The sequence below is a fragment of the Pteropus alecto genome, unplaced genomic scaffold (assembly GCF_000325575.1).
Source record: "Pteropus alecto unplaced genomic scaffold, ASM32557v1 scaffold14, whole genome shotgun sequence".
NCBI lineage: Eukaryota > Metazoa > Chordata > Mammalia > Chiroptera > Pteropodidae > Pteropus > Pteropus alecto.
The window spans coordinates 3,944,198-3,946,640 of record NW_006436810.1 but is presented as its reverse complement, the minus strand read 5'-3'; the positions used below and the strand labels follow the sequence as shown (position 1 = coordinate 3,946,640).

General features: G+C 37.1%; 1 protein-coding gene across 1 annotated transcript in view; it reads left to right on the top strand.

Moving 5' to 3' along the window:
- The window catches only part of CCDC68 (coiled-coil domain containing 68), a 24,853-nt gene that overhangs the window by 496 nt on the left and 21,914 nt on the right, over positions 1-2,443 (top strand). Inside the window, exon 2 of the mRNA XM_006913691.1 lies at positions 757-843. Within this exon, the coding sequence (XP_006913753.1) occupies positions 757-843 (87 nt within the window). The remainder of the gene's footprint in view (positions 1-756; positions 844-2,443) is intronic.

Genomic DNA, 2,443 nt, shown 5'->3' with positions numbered 1-2,443 from the left:
TGAATTTCTGTCTCTTCTTCCCTTGTTCCCTCTCACAGTTCGGTGTCGCTATCACCAATGACTACGTGTAGGCATGTTTCTTCATTAAAAATGGGAAATCTTGTGAGAATCCAATGATAATGACTGACAAAACATATTCGTATGAACAGTTTCTTGGAACAGATGAAAAAATTTGGACGTAAATACTTTGTAACATTCAGATCTATTAATTCATCTTTGAGTGTCTTGCAATTCCATGGGTCACCAAGACATGGAGCTTTTATTTCATGCATAAATTTGTATGATCTCCACTTAGCAATTATTCTGTAGTAATTACTAAATAGGCATTATTCTCTAGTAATTACTAGATAGTAATTATTTTGTAGTAATTACTAGATAGTAATTATTTTGTAGCGATTACTAAATAGTAATTGTTTTATAGTAATTACTAAATAGTAAATTAGTACTAAATTACTATATAAAAAAATAGAACCGAATAGAATTAAATACTAATTACTAAATAGTAATTATTTTGTAGTATAATATTCATTTATATTTTAGGTTTGACTGAGCAAGCGGTATAAAAACCAAATGTTCATTTTCTGCAATCTAAATAATGTTAGTCTAAATGAAAGTTAGTCTGATGCTATCTGAGATTAGTATATATATATATATACTACTTTCTAGATAAATCAGGTACACTGCCACTAGTATAGAGAAAAAAAGTATTTGACGTTAAAACCCTTTGAAAAAAATAAACTATTCGTTTTCTTCTAGATTCGAACAACTCTGGAAAAGATCCGAAATCAAATGTTTAAAGATGAAACAGGACATAATAGTACAAAGTACAAACTAGATGCAAAGGTAATGAATTTATCAAAATATACCACTTCAGTAAATATCCTTCAGTAAATAAATGTAAGGCCATATAGACTTTTTTGGATAATTATTAAATTATTTTTTGACGTGTTGAACAATGAGTGTTATTTTGTCATTATCTAAAGATGTTAATGGGCATATGTATGAAATATTTAACCACAGATGTCATTAGTAGAATCAGATTGGAATGACTAAAGCCTACTTGAATATTTTAAACTAGGCTTAATTACCTAAAGCAGTGGTCCCCAACTTTTTGGCACCAAGGACTGGTGCTCCTATGAGAATCTAAGACCTGATCTGAGGTGGAACTGAGGCGGTGATGCTAGCGCTGGAGAGTGGCTACCAATACAGATGTAGTTCGCTGGCCTGCTGCTGACCTCCTGCTGTGTGGCCCGGATTCCTAACAGGCCATGGACCAGTACCGGTCCACAGCCTGGAGGTTAGGGATCACTGCTCTAAAGTATAAGGGGAGATGTCGCCCAGCCAAGATTCATGGCAACAGCATTTCCCAATGACAGACAAAGGTACAAGATTTCAGGTTCACCCGGGCCACACCAGGGCACACACTGTTGAAGCCATTAAGCCAAATGATTAGACAACCAATAAGCTTAAAAGCAACTTCTTCCCTGCAACTGGCCTTATATTCTTAAAGTTAAGCAATCTACACGTAGCCTTGTCTGGATTATGCCAGATTAAACCTCATCTGAGCCAAGTGCTCCTCGTCAATGCCAGTGTTATCTACTCTGTAGTATGGCCACAGGGAGCACCAGATATAGGATGTGATACATAAACATGGTCTCCTTTATCATCCTCCTTTATCATCGAGTTCCAATTATTAAATTAAGTGTTCTGAAACTAGAAAAAAGGTTAACGTTTGTGAATAATGAGAAAGATCAAAAATTCACTTTTGGTTATGTTGAGTTGCCTATTAGAACTCTAGGTGGAGCTTTCTAGTGGGTGACTCGATAGCTGATCCTGGAGTTGAGGGTAGAGATCTGAGGTAGAAAGTCTAGGCTACAGAGATTTGGGGAGTAAGGATGGTGCTTCAAATTTTGAATCTAGAGATCACCAAGCATGTGAGTGTGGGTAGAAATGGGAGATAATCTAAGTGTCGAGTCCTAAGATTTCCAACATTTAGATGTTGGGAAGAAGAGGAAAAATCATCACAAGAGACTGTGAAGAGAGGCTCATGGATTAGGAGGAAAAACAAGAGAAAATGTAATCACTGAAGATAAGTGAGAAGGGTTTCAGAAAGGGGGGAGAGGGACCACTTTGTCAAATGGTATCCATAGGTCAAGTAAATTGAGGACTGAACATTGACCATTGACTATAACAATGGGGAGGTTTGGGGATCTTGATAGGAGCAGCTTCTTAGAAATGGAGATGAATTGTGTTGCCAGTGTGTCTGCTTGGCCATCTCAAACCACAGAAGGTTCGCAGACAAACCAAACATCAAAATATCATCCCTTCCCCCTTTAGTAACTGGGCAATGTTGCTGAAGGAATTTAGCCATAATGACCTAGGGCTCTGCTGTCACAGAAGCAAAGTCTGTATGCCCGATGCTTCAAAAGGCCCACTCAAAACA